At 39.6% G+C, this 16,773-nt stretch overlaps 1 protein-coding gene across 1 annotated transcript; it reads left to right on the forward strand.

Moving 5' to 3' along the window:
* Positions 1-4,507: 4,507 nt before the first annotated feature.
* On the forward strand, positions 4,508-14,800 carry LOC131225530 (small ribosomal subunit protein eS21). Its single transcript, XM_058221070.1, has 4 exons — positions 4,508-4,637; positions 4,767-4,844; positions 6,719-6,851; positions 14,535-14,800. The coding sequence occupies exons 2-4, from the start codon at positions 4,795-4,797 to the stop codon at positions 14,595-14,597; spliced, it is 246 nt and encodes an 81-aa protein (XP_058077053.1). The 5' UTR covers positions 4,508-4,637; positions 4,767-4,794; the 3' UTR covers positions 14,598-14,800.
* The last annotated feature ends 1,973 nt before the right edge of the window (positions 14,801-16,773 follow it).

Raw genomic sequence — 16,773 nt, forward strand, 5'->3', positions numbered from 1 at the left:
CTTCGAGTCGAGCGGGCCTCGACCAGTCGAGCCAGCCACTCGACTGGTCGAGCAGCGCGTTGCAGCTTGAAGGCATCCGTTTGACAACATGCTATTAGACAGTGCTACGTAAGCCCCTTTCATGATATTTGAGTTTTATCCCCGCCATCCATCTAGCTTTTCTGATCATTTTATGACGTGAATAAAAACCGAGACATTATCATACGACTGGTGATTGAACACCTACCATTAAAACTTCTAAAGGCCCATTGTAATATTTGTTTGCCATCCAACCTGATGATTGGGTTACACAAACCAGATGAAAGGAAAACCACAAATATTAACTCCATCCAAAACTTTCATGGCCTCAATAAATTTTTAATGGTGGCTGTTTAATCACAACTTTTTTTTCATAGAGTGGTTCACATGAGATTTGGATTTGCCTCATTTTCAAGTTATATCGTAAAAAAAATTGAAAATAAAAATTGAATAAGAAGCATGGATAAGACACATTATGTAACATGTCATTTTTTACATGGTAGGTATTCCAAACCTCACTGATCCCTTTGGTGTGGCCCACCGTAACTTTATATTGCATCCATTTTTCAATCCATGCCCTAACATAATTAGTCAAAACATATGAACGGAATGGATTCCCTGCAACACCATTATAAGGCCCATTGTGTGAAAATAAATAAATAAATAAAACATATTACAAGTGACGTGCTTCATTATGAAACTAATCTTCCCAAGTTTTTCTCTACTTTCGGAACCATCTATTACCTCCGAACCGTTCATTCGGTAGATCTTATTATTTTAATCCATCTTAAAAAAATACACACACATAATGCACGACATGTGTCACTACCAAACTGATATCTCGAACTTCTCTCCCACTTCTCTCATTTTTTTCGCTCGACGGGATGATTCCGCACCTAAAGCTATCCAAATCATTCATCTTACGAAAAAAATGAGGAAAAACTAATGTTGATAATAATGATAATAATCAGCAGCGTGCGTTGTAAACGGACGCCGCTTCAACGATAAAATCACGAACCTTTGAACCCACCAACAAATCTCCATTAAAGCCTTAATATTTCACATTCCAAGTTTCCTATATCAAAACATCGATCAACAAGTTGCCATTAGAGAATGTACTATCTTTATCGGCAAGACAATTAACCGTTGAATTGTGTGATAGCCGTCTCTAAACACAGGTCACACATCAGGTAGGCGATCTAACTCGAATCCCACACCGAGATTTATACGTAAATATCATATGCATGGAATGATGTTTGACTTATAAGTTGGCAAACATAAAAACACCTATACTTTTGGTTGACATGCATGAATGCTTAAACTGCTATACACATTGAATTATTTCGATTGTATCTGTATAACATTATATTTTTGGTATATATGTAAATTCTCTAATAATTACTTGTTGTTAAATCAACTGTACATGCTGATAATTGATGGTGCATTGTATAACCTTGTTAGATTTACATGGAATCCTTTTGTGTAGATGTATTGTTAAATAATATATACATTAGATTGATGACTACTTGTGCATAAAAATATCGTTTTATGGGTGCTTTGCCTAGGGTCATTCCCGAAAGATCGACACAGGTGATTTGCCCTGGGTAATTCCCTAATATATATATATATATATATATATACATACGAGTGCTCTGCCTAGGGTCACTCTCGAAAGATCGACACTCTGCCTAGGGTCACTCTCGAAAGATCGACACGGGTGCTCTGGCCTGGGTAATTTTCTAAAATATACATACATGGGTGCACTGCCCTGAATTGACTCTGAAAAGATATTACGTGGTGAACGACCCAGATCATTGTTGATGCAGAAATTTGGACATCCTCCTTAGACCGCTTGTTACCTGCAAGAGAAGACAAATGGAGACCTTGACCGCTGCAGGGCACCCTCCGATGCCAAAGTCAAACAAGCGAGCTAGGTATAGCATAACGTAGGGTTTTTTAGAGTGGTTTGTGCGTACCTTTCATCATTATGGATGCTCCATTTATAGTTGAATAGAGGTTGTGGTGTAGAGGGCGATCTCCCTATTTAGTAGGGGCGTGTTGTATAGGAAATCGTATCTTGAGCATATCAGGAATATCTCTTGAGATCTTAGGCAGATGCATGTTGCAATTGTCTCCCGAGATTCTCGGTTGAAATCTCGGGTAGGTATCTTCAATAATATTTGGATAATCGGAACTATGTTGGAACCAGTAGAAGCACGCGGTAGGAGGCCGTCATTGCTTCTTCTCCGGGAAAAGAAGTTAGGTGTAGAGTCCGAGGTGACTTATATGACCGTTCCGAATGGTAGTTTGTTGACTTGGATTCTCTAGTGAGCCGTGGTCTAGTTTTTCGTTGGTATTGACAGACTGACAACTTATCGACCTGCCATTGAGATTCGTGTCCGGGCACTAAGATCGAGCTTCTTTCCTTAGTGGAATATATGTGGGATCAAGGATGACCATCCTCTTCATCTTATTGCACGGGACAGGGTTTCCCTGAGTGTAATGGCTCGGACTCTTACCTCGTGCAAGGTCGTACCTCGGGGGCCCTCACCAAGAGATGTTTCGAGCAGTAGCTCGGAAATGAATGGGACCGTAGAAGGGCTCGGCATCTGATGGGAGTACGGATACTTTATCTCCTGATGACCGAGTTCAATGAGTAAGTTGTTTCCCTAACAATGGATTACTGCTTTTCTAGCTGTTGAGAGGCTCCTGGTCATAACTAGTGCTAACTGACAACGGGACGAACACAGAGGTCCGAGCTGACCTCTATTCCTTAGCCAGTCCAATTTTACCCATGACAGTCATAATAGTAGATATATTCTCCAATTAATTGTAGAGGTGTGCATTTTTAATTGTATCATTTATGAAATCATTTTCTTTAATTTTAAAATATTTTTGTGAATATTTAGTGTCTCCTTGAATGTTGATTTTTAAATTATTATTATGAAGTCGTATTATAGTATTAATGTACAAATTTCGGTTGAGATGAAAATGATCCTATCGAGTTGTCGTACTAAAGGTGTTTAAACTATTTTAGGTATTGGGTATAAATACTTTGAGGAAGCATACTATTATTGATGACCCAAAGTGATATTCAGTCTTATGGATTGCCTTTATTTTAGTTTTAGTATAGATTTAATGGATTACATATTTCATTTTACTCAGTTTTATTTTAGTAAAACAATGATGTATTAAAGTCGAGTTGACTTTATTTAGTTATTTTGACATTGTGATATGGGATTTTTATTTGCGCTCAGTTGATGTAAATGATGTTATATAGAATCTTGATATATGGAGAATGAAAATAGTTACATAAACTTAAATAAAAGTAAATCTTGTACCTCATAGGATTGGGATTCAGGTTTAAATTACTCTACTCGGATACCTAAATTTCGAGGCGTGACACATTATGATGGGTCAACAGGGCACCATCCAATTGCTAGTGACTACCAAATATGTCAATGGGCAATTTACGTCCATCCAAGCCTTGTGAATGGGTTGGATGGCAGGTAAACATTATGGTGGGCACTAGGAAATTTTTAATGGTTAGTGTTGAATCAACACTTTTTTCAATGGCCTACTGCAACTAAGATTTGAATATGCTATCCTTTTGTGTGCATGCCTTAAAAATAATTTGGAAAAAACAAATACACAGTGTGAATATAAAACACATGAATCAAGTTAGGCTCTATGATCACAAACTCACAGGAGTAGATTGAGTCCTACCCCGCTAGGACCTAGCTAGAGAGAAGAGTCATAGTCTTGGGAGGGAATTTATCGGCCACTGATATCTATGCTATCCATTCATTTTGATTGATCATTTTGAGGCATTTGCTAAAGGCAATGTAGTCTACTTGGGCATTTAATCAGCCTACTTTTCCAAGATGCCGCCCTAAAATGATCTTTCAAAATAGTTGGACGGCCTGGTTAAACATATACATCACAGTTGAAGTCACGGCACCAAGTTCCGTGGACCTTATTATGATTTATGTGTTGTATCCAAATGTCCATCCATTTGGAAATATCATTTTAAGGCATAAGTCAAAGAATTAAGCAGATCCAAAGCTTTAGTGGACCCCACCACAGAAAGCAGCCGGAAGATTGATGCCCACCGTTGAAACCTTCCTAAGGCCCACCATGATGTTTTTTCAAAATCCAACCAGTTTAAATGTTAACAAAGACATTAAAGGAGGTAAAACACAGATATTAGCTTGATTGAAAACTTTCGTGGCTTTAGAAGTTTTTAACGGTGGCGTCACTCTCCTCACGGTTTTCTGTGGCGGGGTCCATGGAGCTTTGGATGTGACTTATTCTTTAGATATTACCCTAAAATGATCTCTTCAGATGGATGGACGGCGTGGATACAAAACATACATCATGGTCGGCCCAATGAACTTCGTGACGTCACTTCGGTAGCTGTCTGGCTACTCGACCTGTCAGTAGCCGATCCGCTCCCCCGCCCGAGCGAACTCGGTATTACCCCGACTTAACCGAACCGGCTCCCCACTAAAACAAGGATATTTTCGTAATTTAGACTCCTCTAGGGTTTCAAATAAATTCATTGCATCTTCCATTCAGCAACCTCTCAGCAGTTCTTCGTCCCCTCTTCCATACCGCAGGTAAGCTTCTCTCCCATCGTCCAAGCGTGCGACCCACCGATTCGGGTGGACCACCAGGCCTCCCTCTTTTCATCTTGTTTCTGGTCTACCCTGTTATGCAATGAAAACGCACTGATTTTTTCCTTGCAGGTTCTTCGATTTCATCACCACCGTCAAAATGCAGAACGAGGAGGGACAGAACATGGATCTCTATATCCCCAGGAAATGGTATAATCCGATTGTTCTTTTCTTTTCTACAGTCTCAAGACGCACACTACAAACTGTACTCCCGCACCTCATCCTTTTCTAGTGTTTAAACCCCGACATATCGGGTCACGAGCCCAACCCGTTACGGATGGCTTCAGTGCACATAGTGCACATCGAAACTTGGTGCGCACAATATCTCAAACGATTGAAAGTCTGTTGGCAGGAATCTAGATAGCATTTCAAAATACGATTCTTCAAAGTCTATTTTGGAATGTGTTAAGATTCCCGCCTGGATGCTATTGGATGGTGGGAGGCATGTGCACACTGACTCATGGTGCGCTCTGCGCACAGGCTGTTCTCTATAGGTAGATAGAGGAATGGTCACCTGCGTAGATGGAGGAATGGTCACCTGCGCAACAGTTCTCACAAGGACTTGTGAGAACTTTTTCTGAACTCATCACACGTGATGTGAGCCCAAAATCTGAACCGTCCATTTGATGCAGCACCCCATGAAACCCCTAAGGCGCGACTTCACTCTTATCCAAAACTCTGGTGGGCCATGGAAAAAGGAAACAGTTTCCTCCCTTGATTTGTCTCTCTTTTGCCATGACCCACCAAAGTTTTGGATAAGGGTAAAAGTCGGGCTGTGAGGGTTTCATGGGTTGCTGCATCACATGGATGGTTCAGATCTTGGGCCTACATAACGTGTGATGAGTTCTAAAAAAGTTCTCACAAGAACTTCTCATGAGAACTGGTGCGCATGTGAGCATTCCTCTACATAGATAATCGTTCCATATAAGAGGTCTAACATGCAACTAGTTGGACTATAAGTTATATCCACTGGCACCTAAATGCCAGTGTGTCAACTGCTAGAAACATCCAACCCGTCCAATATGTTGGTCCATCCACAAAGAATGCCTGATGAAAAATCAGTATGATCCACTCATTGTGTGATCCGTACCTTAAGAAATGATGGACAACCGTCAATCTGTTCCAAATCACATGTTTGGGACACCCGAAGAGTGCCCCACCTTACATGTAGGCAATTATGCACTAGTTGGACACTGACACAACCATCCAACTGTGTACTCTATATGTTCTCTATAATGCAATATTAATAGCACAATTAAATTTAGGGGCCCTTTTGGTCTATCCGTGTTTGATATTTTTTACTTATGCAATTTTTATAAAGGATTGCCCATTTTTAATTATAGGGGTTCTCTAATGTTTTAGTAAATGCAACAAATTCTTTTTTAAACTTAGGGTGTGTTTGGTGCAACCAGACACACTCTCGATAAATTTAATTGATTATGTTTTACAAGATGTTGGTTGTAATGGACCACACCAATGTTCACTATAAAGCAATATCTCGTCCTATCAACCATAACAGCCGCTGTGACACAGGTTCTCTTTCTCTCTCTCACTCACACACCCCCACAAATCCCAATATGTCAAAACGTCGGTCTTTACAACGCTGTTGTAAAAATCTTGATTCTTTTGATTGGACGAATACAAACTAGACACATTGGACATAGTTTTTTCTTCACAGCACGTGCGTGAGTCATCAGATCTCAGCCATCCTTCAAGTTTGGCTCATGGTAAACATGCCATTGCCCAAACATCAGGCTGGTTCACTCACAATGTGGGCCAGGCTTGTGCGTCGAATATGAACCCTTTGGTCATTGCTTCCAACCATCTGTTTTTCTCATTTGTGCCAACTTAAGGAGTGGACTAGCATGATTTTTATGCCACAACATGTTCCTTTTGGACGAACCTGATGAATGGCTGGATGTTGCACATACGTGTCATGCTGCAATGTGCACAGCACCCCTACTGTGGCTATTCGATGTAGGATAATATGATTAATGAATGTTGTTTTAATATGTGCTTTGCAGTTCCGCAACGAATCGGCTTATTACTTCGAAGGATCATGCATCTGTTCAGATAAATATTGGACATTTGGATGAGAGTGGCATGTATACGGGTCACTTCACCACCTTTGCGCTTTGTGGTTTTGTCCGAGCTCAGGTATTTTGATATCCCACTCAGATTACATGATGTTATTGATTTGCATTTTTTTGGGTGATAGTGCGTGTTGGCTATGTTTGTGGTTCAACTAAATGGTGCTTGACTAATCATGTTCCTTCTCTTTTGTGTTTATCTATGTAGAGGCATGCTAAGCCCACATGCATTCAGTCAATACTATCTTGGCACATGTATGGTTCTTGCTGTGTTTTAAATATTGTATGGCGTATAGCATAGTGTTCAGTCCTCTGTAGTGTGCAGCATAAGCTACACAATACTTTTATTTTTAGTTAAAATGATTGGACAATATAATAAATAGTAAAAATAAGTATAAAAATGGATGCCAAAAAATCAGCCCTATCCAATCATTAGGTGGCCGCACCACAGGAATCAATGTACCACCACCCAAAAAACCTTCACTATAATGTGGTTAGCCCACACGATGGTTGGATCCACGCGGTAGGCCACACTATAGAAAACAATGGCTAACTGTGAGCCACCTAAGAAAATCAAGCATGTCCAACCAGTACATGGGCCATGCCATGGATAACAAATGCACAGCCACCCAAACACCTCAGCTGAAGCATGTTGGCCCACGTGATGGTTTGACTGGTTGCATGTCATGCCATTCACACACCACAACAGGTCCCACACAGAAAAATGTTGTAGAACAATCTTATCATACAACATTGCATAGGAACTGACATCCTAAAAAACTGATTGAAAAAATTCCAAAAAATATTATAAATCTTCATCCGAAATTAAAAAGAACTCATTAAGATATGTTGAGGGGCAAGAACATTCTTTTATCAAGTTGGAGAAGAGAATCAATAAAAAAACTGAATTTTTGAGCTTTACAACTGTTCTGACATGACAAGGGTAAAGTTTGGTTTTTCTCTTTTGTCTGGGCTTAAATGCTCTTGATAATACAGCAAATGGACCTTGTAGGGTGGATTGATGAGTCAAAATCCGTACTTCAATGGATTGTTTTATTTCTAAAATTGAAATGTTGTTTTGGGGGGCTGTAGGTAAAGTGTGGTAGAGAGCGTAGGGCTTGGAGTTGAAGTGGAAGGGCTTTACAATCGAAAGTCTTTTCTTTTATAGAAGCTAGGATTTGTGTTTGTTTTACACCATTTTAATATCCCTGCAACTCTTCAGCTGTATGCTTCTCACACTTGTAGAGATAGTTACAATTGCCTGATAGGAGTGATTATAGAAATATACTCTATCCGCAACAGGACTCATGGTTTGAATGGGTTTGATAGCTGTACTTTAGTATATGTGCGAGGAGGATGAGTCACCACCATCTTCCAATTGGTGATCAACTAACACTGATGTATAGAGCCAAAATCTTAATTTTGGAGCTCTAATTCTTCTTTACTCTACATTTGCTATATGCTACACAGTGCATAGCATATGCTACATTACAAGTTCCGAACCCAACATGAGACTTGTTCTATTTGGTTGTGCTATGTAGCGCCACAGCTATGCTATGCATGTGTAGTGTATGCTACTGCTATGCTATGAGCACTATTCAAAACACTGGGTTCATGTAAGGTCATACATCAGGTGTGTCCCAAACCTTGCAGATGACCTGCCTAAAAGTCAGCCTAGTCCGCTCATCAGGAGTTTCATAGTTATGTTGAATGAGGGTCGCAGGCTTTTTTTTTCTTTTTTTAAATTTTATTTACTGTCTAATTGTTTTGTAAATTTGTAGCTAGATACTCTGGCTTGATTTTGGGGCCATGTCATCATAGGTTGTGTGGTTTAGCTGATGTACAACTCATGATGCATGCAAAGGTGCATGTGGGCTTGGCAAAAGTCATCTTTGTACTACTTGAGGTTTTTTGAACCATGCCATTTTCTTGTCTACTCTTTATTATTATCAGTGACAAATTGATGCAATGGAGAATATTAGGGCACATTTGGATGCTGTGTAATCCTGAATTGATTTTCAATAATTAGTTAAAGTGGAATAACCAAAGGGAAATGAAAGCTGCACCCTTTTGATCGATTTGCATACACACTCTTCTATTTATTGGGAAGAACAGAACCTATTAAGAGAAAAAGAAAGATAAAAATCAGCGGGAAATCCAATTCAAAGATCTCATCCCACTATGTTGGGGAAACCTACCGTGGCACACATTGAGAAATTCTGCAATCTAAAAGCATGTGGCATACAATGAGAAATTCTGCAATCTAAAAGCATGTTGTGAAGTCGCGGAGAATGAATTAATGAATTGTAAGGAGAGATTCAATGAGTTGCAATGGGTTACTTATAAGGAGTAGCTTGTTATTGCAATGAGAGAAAAAAGTAGTGGTTAGAACTTAGGGTAGATGAGTCTCTCTAGGTCTCCCTAAGAGCCTAGGATCATATTGGAAGAGTTGCTGCCAGATGCACTACTATTCCAAGTCGAGGGGTATTTAGTTTTCAAGTTATTAGAGATTGGCTTTGAGCTGAGCTGCTCCACCTCACGGTGTCACTTAATAATGGACTATGCTTTTCAACGATCACCATTCACGCCAATCAGAGGTCCGAACAATAAAACGATGACCAAAAGAATGCAAGGCAATCATGATCAGCTAAGGGAGAGCGAATAACATCCACTTCAGATGTGGCGGAAAGGGCCATTTCGTTGCATATATTATTTTAAAAAAATTAAAATGGCACCATGGTTTGACCATTGCAAGTCATTGATCCCAACTTATTATCTCTTATTTCTTCGGCCCTTTGTCAGCTTTTGGAGTTTTTTTGGGACGAAAATGCCCTTTGCATATGTATGACAGTTAAGTGCCTTGGGAGTTAAAAGGTCCTTTAAAAAAAGAGGAAAGTGGGTCTCACTAAATCAAGATTGGTCCCACTCCATGGAGATTCGATCCATTCATTTTATTCGGAGCATCTTGTAATATCAGAAAGCATTGATTTCATCTTGATATGAGCCCTTTCTGTCAAATCCCATCAAGGTGTCCCATATCGGTATCGATTGGCATAACGGTGACCTCTAAAACCGATACGGATACGGGGGTGTAATGGTGATACGGGAGCGTAATAGCCCGTAACGGCGCAAAAAAAAATTTTTTGCTAAAAAAATATGAAAAATATGAATTAAATCCAGAATATTCTAAGCATTCCAAATATGCATTCATTTATAAATTGGAACATGTTTATGGTGGTGTAACGGTCCACTCTTTGGTGAGAAGTTGTATCGGACTGTCTGATGAATTTATGAACCAGATAACCTGAATTTGACTACAAAATTCATATATTTAATTTTCTAACTATCTACTATCAATGATAGATATATTAGAATGAATGTAATATGAAAATATCTTACATTTAGGTGCTTGCAATTATTTTTTAGGACCAAAATTCATGCGTAAATAGAAAAAAATATAAAAAAATATAAAATGGCACCCCAAATATGTAAAATGTATATTAACATGTTCTAATATGATTAACACATCACATAACATCATTAAAATAACAAAAGAATCATTAAAAAATGTTTTTTCGAATTTTCAAAAAAAGGGCCAAAATAAATGCGTAAATAGAAAAAAATATTAAAAAATATAAAATGGCACCCCAAATATGTAAATTGCACATTAACATGTTCTACTATGATTAACACATCATATGACGTCATTAAAACAGCAAAAGAATCATTAAAAAATGATTTTTCGAATTTTCAAAAAAGGGCCGAAATAAATGCGTAAATAGAAAAAAATATAAAAAAATATAAAATGGCACCCCAAATCTGTAAAATGCACATTAACATGTTCTACTATGATTAACACATCATATGATGTCATTAAAACAGCAAAAGAATCATTAAAAATGATTTTTCGAATTTTCAAAAAAATGGCCGAAATAAATGCGTAAATAGAAAAAATATAAAAAAATATAAAATGGCACCCCAAATCTGTAAAATGCACATTAACATGTTCTACTATGATTAACACATCATATGATGTCATTAAAACAGCAAAAGAATCATTAAAAAATGATTTTTCGAATTTTCAAAAAAGGGCCAAAATAAATGCGTAAATAGAAAAAATATTAAAAAATATAAAATGGCACCCCAAATCTGTAAAATGCACATTAACATGTTCTACTATGATTAACACATCATATGATGTCATTAAAACAGCAAAAGAATCATTAAAAATGATTTTTCGAATTTTCAAAAAAGGGCCAAAATAAATGCGTAAATAGAAAAAAATATTAAAAAATATAAAATGGCACCCCAAATCTGTAAAATGCACATTAACATGTTCTACTATGATTAACACATCAAATGGCATGATTAAAACAGCAAAACAACCATTAAAATTTGATTTTTCGAATTTTAAAAAAGGGGCCAAAATTCATGCGTAAATAGAAAAAATATTAAAAAATTATTAAATGGCACCCCAAATCTGTAAAATGTACATTAACATGTTCTACTATGATTAACACATCATATGACATGATTAAAACAGCAAAACATATTAAAAAAGTATAAATACCTATTTTTGACGAATTTCGAAAAATGGCCCACCGAGCTTTGATTCAAAAAAATTTGTGATATAATGTGTTTTTATCTCAAATACCTAGCTAAGGTTGGTCGAAATTAGTAGTAGAAGGAGTGAAAAACATTTGGAAGCAAAAGGTTTCAAAAAAACAGCAAAAAACGAGCTAAAAATGAAAAAAAAAAAAGTTACCGTTTCGGGCCCGTTACGGGCCCGTAACGGCCCGTTACGGCCTACTTGCTGTGATATTGGGTTTGTTCTTATTGAAATTGATTATACTATCATGGAAATCCTCCTTGTATGATCCCAGGATCGGAACTTGTCTCAGGAGCCGAGAATGAGGTACTACGGAGGTTGTTGCGGCCAGAACCGGCTATCGGGTTCCTTGTGAGTCCGGTTACCGAGTCTTGGGTGTGACAGTCCAAGGATCTCTGTTGTGCATTTTCGACAAGATCACCATTGAGCTTAGTCGAATGATCTTTGTTGTGCATTTTCAACAGGATCACTGTTTAGCTTAGTTGAAGGATCTCTGTTGTGCATTTTCAACATGATCACCGTTGAGCTTAGTCCAAAGATCTCCGTTGAGTTTAGTCAAAGTATCCCCGTTGTGCATCTTCAACAGGATCATCGTTGTGCATTTTCAATAGGATCACTCCTAAGCTTAGGCGAAGGATATCCGTTGTGCATTTTCAACACGATCATCCTTGAAATGCACAGGGATCTTCGGAGAGTGTAGTGGCTCTGCACAACTACCTTCCAACCGTCAGAACTTTTAGAATGGCTGGTGGTCCCCATCTCTAGAAAAAAAAAACTTGGAAAAAGTAGTTTGAAAGAGTTATGGGTCCCAAAATGGAGAGAATAATGCCGAAAAATCATCGAAGTGGGTCCCATAGAGGTAGCAATAATGGTCCAACTGCTTCTGTAGTGTTGTTCACCTCTCTATTAAAAAAAAATTAGAAAGTTCCAAATGGGGTCTGAGGTTAGGTCTTGGCCCCACATATTGCTTTTCAGATAGGTTTTGTGGGGGCCCACCATGAGTAACTGAGGTTAGGTCTTGGCCCCACATGTTGCTTTTCGGACATATTTTGTGGGGCCAATCGTAACTGCTGAAATCCACTTTGACTATTCTAATGATGATTTAATTTCAGGGCATGGCCCTAAGAATAAGGGAAGAAGACATTAAGGGTGGACCACACCAGAGGAAATAGGTTGAACTAGCGACCACTGTTATCTTCATTTAGGGGCCACAGAGGGCTCGGATCAAGATAAAATCAACGCCTTCTAAATTTCCAGGATGTCCCGAATAAAATGAACGGATCAAATCTCTCATGGAGTGGGGCTCAATCCTGATTTCGTGGAACTTCCTCTTTTACAAAGATACTGCTTTACTTTCAAGGCACCTAATGGCCCTACACCTTGTAGGGACATTTTCTTCCCAAAAAAATTTCAAAAGCTGACACAGGGTTCAAAAAATAAGAGTTGGAAAGTTGGGTTCAATGGCTTGCAATGGACAAATTATGGCGCCATTTTAATAAAAAAACCAACATATACCTGCCCTACGTGTTATTCACAATTCTATGAGGAGCAGGAAGAAGAAGAAAATGCAGCTTGCAACTGAAGAAAGAGCAGAACATGGAAGGGTATGGAGTGGATGATGGTCTCAAAGGAATTCCCTATTTATATAAACTTTGACTGCTTTTATAGAGGCTGAAAATAAGAATTGGTTATGATCGTTCATCATCAAATAACAAGTAAATTGTGGGGGAAAGAATGTCGAGGTCATTATAGATGGAAGCAATATGAACAGTCTCACAAGAATGGTGGATAAGTTGCAAAGGTGGAGAAGCACCCATAGCTGTACGAGCGTGGTTAAACGATGAATCCATTTCTGTACAGAAACGTTGCTTGTTTAATTGCTCAAGTAGGACACATTACATGAAGTCTGTTTGTGTTATGTAATTATGAAGAAAGTTTGCCATATCTTGCTTGGTTGCCCTTGGTTGTATGATCACAGAGTATGCCACTGTGGCTTCACTTACACATGACTTCCATGTGCAATGGGAAGAATATCATCCTAATGCCCAAGGACGATGATCCACCATAGGAAGAAAAAAGTAACGGTCAGAAGCTCATAATAAGGCTCAGGGTTGAGACCATTTACTGTAGATCCAATTATACATGAAGACATTGATGGCAAGTTTTCTTCAAGTTGGCATTGATGCATTGAGGCCAAATCCATGTATTTGATTTTGTGCATGCTTCACTATCTTTACTGTGGAATTGAAATCCTGGGTTGGTTTTGGTGAAATGTTGGAATACCCAAGCTAGTAAGGTAGATTTTTGTAAGCGAAGTTTATGAAGGTGATAGTTAGGATGATGCACTTGAATTTTGTCTTTGGTGGAGCATGCTTTATTGCTGGTTGTAGCACATATCTCGACCTGTTTTGGGAATTCACTGTCGAAAGATAGAAGTACTGCTACGTGCTTCATGAACTTCAATTTGGAAAGTTTCATCCCTTTAGGGCTGGGACCTATGTAATACACCATAAATTTGAAATGGAGATCTGTGGCTTACTGTATGCCAATTGATGTTATTCCAGTAAAGTTTTATTTATTTTTTTATCATTGTCTTTTTTTGAGGTATTATACAATCAGCCTGCAGTGCAGCATGATAAATTTTAAAATGAAGATTCGTTACTGTATGCCAAATGATGTTATTTCAGTAATGATTTTTTTTTTTAAAAAAATTATTTTAAAATTATTTTTTAATTTTTTAATTACTGTATTTTTTGAGGTTTTATACAATCAGCCTGCAGTGCAGCATTTTATTTGGGGTCAACCATTCTCTGTATGTGAGGCCGTAATTTCAGTAACTGTGGCACATTTCAACCTATCAGATGGATGATCCTGATCATGGGCCCCCACCAGTGCAGAGTGCCTGCCTGAATGGAAGTGCTAGTAATTCAGGCCTAGCATTGCAGTAGCATGTGTGCGCGCGCACGTGCGCTTGTTTCTCATTTTTGTGCCCATCCATTGTGATCCAAGGGAGTGTTTGGAGTATTCATCTTGTACTTTCTCATTTTTGTATTCTCGGTCCCTCTTGTTTTCCATAATTGTTTTTTATTTGGAAACCATGTTACTGTATTGGGAGCTGATCTTGTGCTGCTTGCTTCTCAGGGAGATGCCGACAGTGCTCTCGATAGGCTCTGGCAGAAGAAGAAAGCTGAAATTCGTCAGTAGGATTGCTGATGTTTTTTGTGTGCTTTCTCTTGTGAGGACTACAAAGATGATGAAACCCATTTGAGGTTTCTTTCTATTTGAATGCCTTTAGTAGACTTAGGTATTGAATGTAGCAGTGTCCCTTTTGCATTTGTGTCTAAGATGGTGAAATCCTGATTAGCTTTTCAATCTATTGGAATGCCTTGGTAAGCTTTCATACTGAATGCAGTGGTTCCATTCGTGTTCGTTTTGAGAATTCAAAGAGAGCGTTAGTGCCTGTGTCATGCCCATGCTCTTGAAAGAAGTCTTTAAATAAATTCTATTTTTGAGTTGGGTGCTGGGCTGGGGATTGGACAGACTCAGGCAAGAAATGTGACCCATTTAAATCAATGGGTTGGGCTTGGGTTGAAGCCTATAAGGCATGGTGATTTTTATTTTTATTTTGTGTTGTGGGTTGGGTCTGGGCAAGGATTATTGGTCCATTTAGTTAATGGGCTGAGCTTGGGCTGACCCTGACCTGGTCTGAACCCAACTCATTGCCAATCCGAGCAGTAGATTATGCTAGTTTTCTTTTCAAATTTTCAATGGATCTGATCCGGAATGGAAAGCAGTCCGCACTGGGTGGGTGGTGCGTTGTTTAAAAAAAAAAGAAGGCAAGAAACACCTCATAAGGGTGACCATGGAGGCTATCTTGATGCATGTGTTGTATATCAATGCATTCCGTCCATTTTGCCATATTATTTTTGGGCATGGGCAAAAAACAGAAGCATATCCAAATCTCAGGTTGACCACACAATAGAACAGTGGTGATTGAATGCCCACCATTAAAATCTTCCTCGGGCCCACCTTAATTTTATTCGCCATCCAATCCGTTGATAAGGCCACACAAACATGGACGAAGGGAAACCAGAAATATCAGCTTCAGCCAAACTTTTGAAGCCTGCAACAAGTTTTTAAATGGGTATTCAATCACCACTGTCTCCTATGGTATGCTCTACCTGAGAATTGGATCTGCTTCATATTTGTATCCATGCACTAAAATTAGCTGAAATAACGGATGAACAACATGGATAAGCAACGAATACATCATCGTGGGTCCCACGTTCTCGGCGTGGGCGTTTCCCTGACCTCACTATATCCGCTGGTCGGCACCCTCGACTAAGGCTGTCAACGGGCTGAGCGTGAAGTTGGTAGCGGACTTTGAACTGTGAGGGCGGGGGCGCATTTGATTTTGACAGGCCTGAGCCCGGCCCTCCTTCTGATGAGTGCGGCTTTGGTGGATCCACCGAGGTGTGTGGGGCCCTAACTGTTGGGCTCACCTTGATGTATGTTGTTATGGGTAAAAATGGACTGATTAAAGAGAAGAGGTCAGCTCGGACATCTTTGCGGGAGATGAGGTCGGCCAGCGCTGGTCATGACCAATGAGCTCCTCAATGGTCAAGGAAGAGAGGTCGGCAGGTCCGCAATCTGCCCAATGATAAGGGGAGGCTCAAAGCTCATCCAAGTACCCAGGTCAGGTCGGTCTAATACCCCCAGGTCAGGTCAGCCAACACCACCTAGGCCTCGGCAGGTCAGGTCGGCCATAGACCTCAGCCTCGACCATCTACCTCAACTTTCTCAGGATTCGACCACTTGATCTTATCTTCACCAGAAATCTCGCGTAACGGTTGAGGGTGAACTAGATTTTTACATCAATAGTTTGACACCGTCTATGGGAACAACATCAATGCCGTTCATGCTTTACTAGAAAACTACAATGGCAAAAGGAAAGAAGAAAGCTCTACTTGCCATTGATGTGGCCATCCTAACTCTTCCTTAATTATCAACCGAGCAGGGTGCCCAGCCTTACCAGCGGCGAGCCGACTCGACTCCTGCAACGCCCGCTCCTTGATCTCGTACTCGGGGTGGTCGATTAGTCTTCTTGGAGAATCGAGTCGAAGCCCTGAATAAAAGCATGGATCGACTCATGCAACTCCTGGAGAGACAGAATCTACCATTTAGTCGCAATGCAGAGGAGGGTGCTACCACTGCATTACCTCAAGCACCAATCAACTCGCAGAGAAATAAGCAACCTCCTGACCTGCCATCCCAGGCTCATTCCCATACTTCGGGAGCAGCCACGCTCGCAGACTTCGACCTGCGCCCCACGCCAGAGAGGAAGAGTTGTGAAAAGGCCCCCGAAGTAGTGGCCGAGAAT

The sequence above is a fragment of the Magnolia sinica genome, chromosome 14 (assembly GCF_029962835.1).
Source record: "Magnolia sinica isolate HGM2019 chromosome 14, MsV1, whole genome shotgun sequence".
In the NCBI taxonomy this organism is placed as follows: domain Eukaryota; kingdom Viridiplantae; phylum Streptophyta; class Magnoliopsida; order Magnoliales; family Magnoliaceae; genus Magnolia; species Magnolia sinica.

What these genes read in the sequence shown, in the direction of transcription:
- LOC131225530 (XM_058221070.1), top strand. Translation starts at nt 4,795, where the DNA reads ATGCAGAACGAGGAGGGACAGAACATGGATCTCTATATCCCCAGGAAA. An exon ending in CTCTATATCCCCAGGAAATG is followed by an intron (nt 4,845 to 6,718) that starts GTATAATCCGAT and finishes TGTGCTTTGCAG; the next exon opens with TTCCGCAACGAATCGGCTTA. An exon ending in GTGGTTTTGTCCGAGCTCAG is followed by an intron (nt 6,852 to 14,534) that starts GTATTTTGATAT and finishes CTTGCTTCTCAG; the next exon opens with GGAGATGCCGACAGTGCTCT.